The sequence below is a fragment of the Penaeus monodon genome, chromosome 27 (genome assembly GCF_015228065.2).
Source record: "Penaeus monodon isolate SGIC_2016 chromosome 27, NSTDA_Pmon_1, whole genome shotgun sequence".
NCBI lineage: Eukaryota > Metazoa > Arthropoda > Malacostraca > Decapoda > Penaeidae > Penaeus > Penaeus monodon.
The window spans coordinates 13,820,514-13,821,519 of NC_051412.1; the positions used below are offsets into that span (position 1 = coordinate 13,820,514).

The following is a 1,006-nucleotide window of genomic DNA, read 5'->3' on the forward strand; positions in this document are numbered from 1 at the left end:
ACTACTGTCTCACCTTACAATATACATATGTGCAGAGTGATATTTCTACAAATGTATCAACACAGTATAAAGTTCTGACATTCATCAAAGGGATCCTTCAATATACCTAAAACACTGCACACAGGTTTTATGAGGATACATTGCTATCAGCTCAAAACATAATAAAGAATTAACTTGTATACAAGGAACTGATTTTTGCCATTACATCCACTTGGAGAACAAATTTTTTTGCTGTGTAATTAATTTTCTTTGTGTTTTAACATATTGTGAGATTACTATTAGCCATCTGATCTGGTTTATTAATGTCGCAAAAGACTGTATAGGCTCACCATGATCTTTCAACTCTGTTATGTATTATAGAATTATGGGAGGAAAAAAATCTATTTTTTAATTCTGTTTTCACTTACAAAGATGAAAAAAATAAGCCAAGAAATTCCCACTGCCAAAATCACTAATAACAATGATGATGAGGAAGAGGGCAACTCCTGCTTATGTCTGCGAGTGCCACTGCTCGAAGCAGCCATACTTGCAAAGGGGTATTTTGCAGGCTCTGCATATGATCCTAGTCACCTTCCTCTTACCATTTTGCCTGCACATCTTACAGCGGCGATATTTCCTACCAGGAACCACTTGCTGATGGTGTGATATTGTTCCCTGAAGACGACGCTCCAATGGGACTGTGGTTGGGTGTTTATTCCTTTGGTTCGATCCCCTCCTTATGGTAGTGGACTCTTGGAGAAGATCACGGATGAGCTGTACTTGGAAATCAAACTGGCTTAACATCCCTCCCAGGGCCTGATGCACGCAGAAGGAGTTAACTACAGCTATGTCAAGAAGGTACAATATCACCTTCTTATACCATTTGATGGACTTTCGGACAGTCTGGTAGGACACAAGAAATTGGTTGGTCGTATCTACTCCCTTTGTCCCGGCAATGTAGTCAGAGACTACCTTCGGCTTCACACTCTTTTTCTTACTCTGAGGTGTATCAGTGACCATTCCAGAA

The 1,006-nt window shown here is 39.8% G+C and overlaps 1 protein-coding gene across 1 annotated transcript in view; it reads right to left on the reverse strand.

Annotated features, from left to right (window-relative positions):
• LOC119590584 overlaps nt 1–1,006 on the reverse strand; it is a gene marked incomplete at its 5' end in the record, with an annotated part of 2,959 nt that overhangs the window by 714 nt on the left and 1,239 nt on the right. Inside the window, 1 exon segment of the mRNA XM_037939258.1 lies at nt 1–1,006. Coding sequence (XP_037795186.1) covers nt 490–1,006 — 517 coding nt within the window.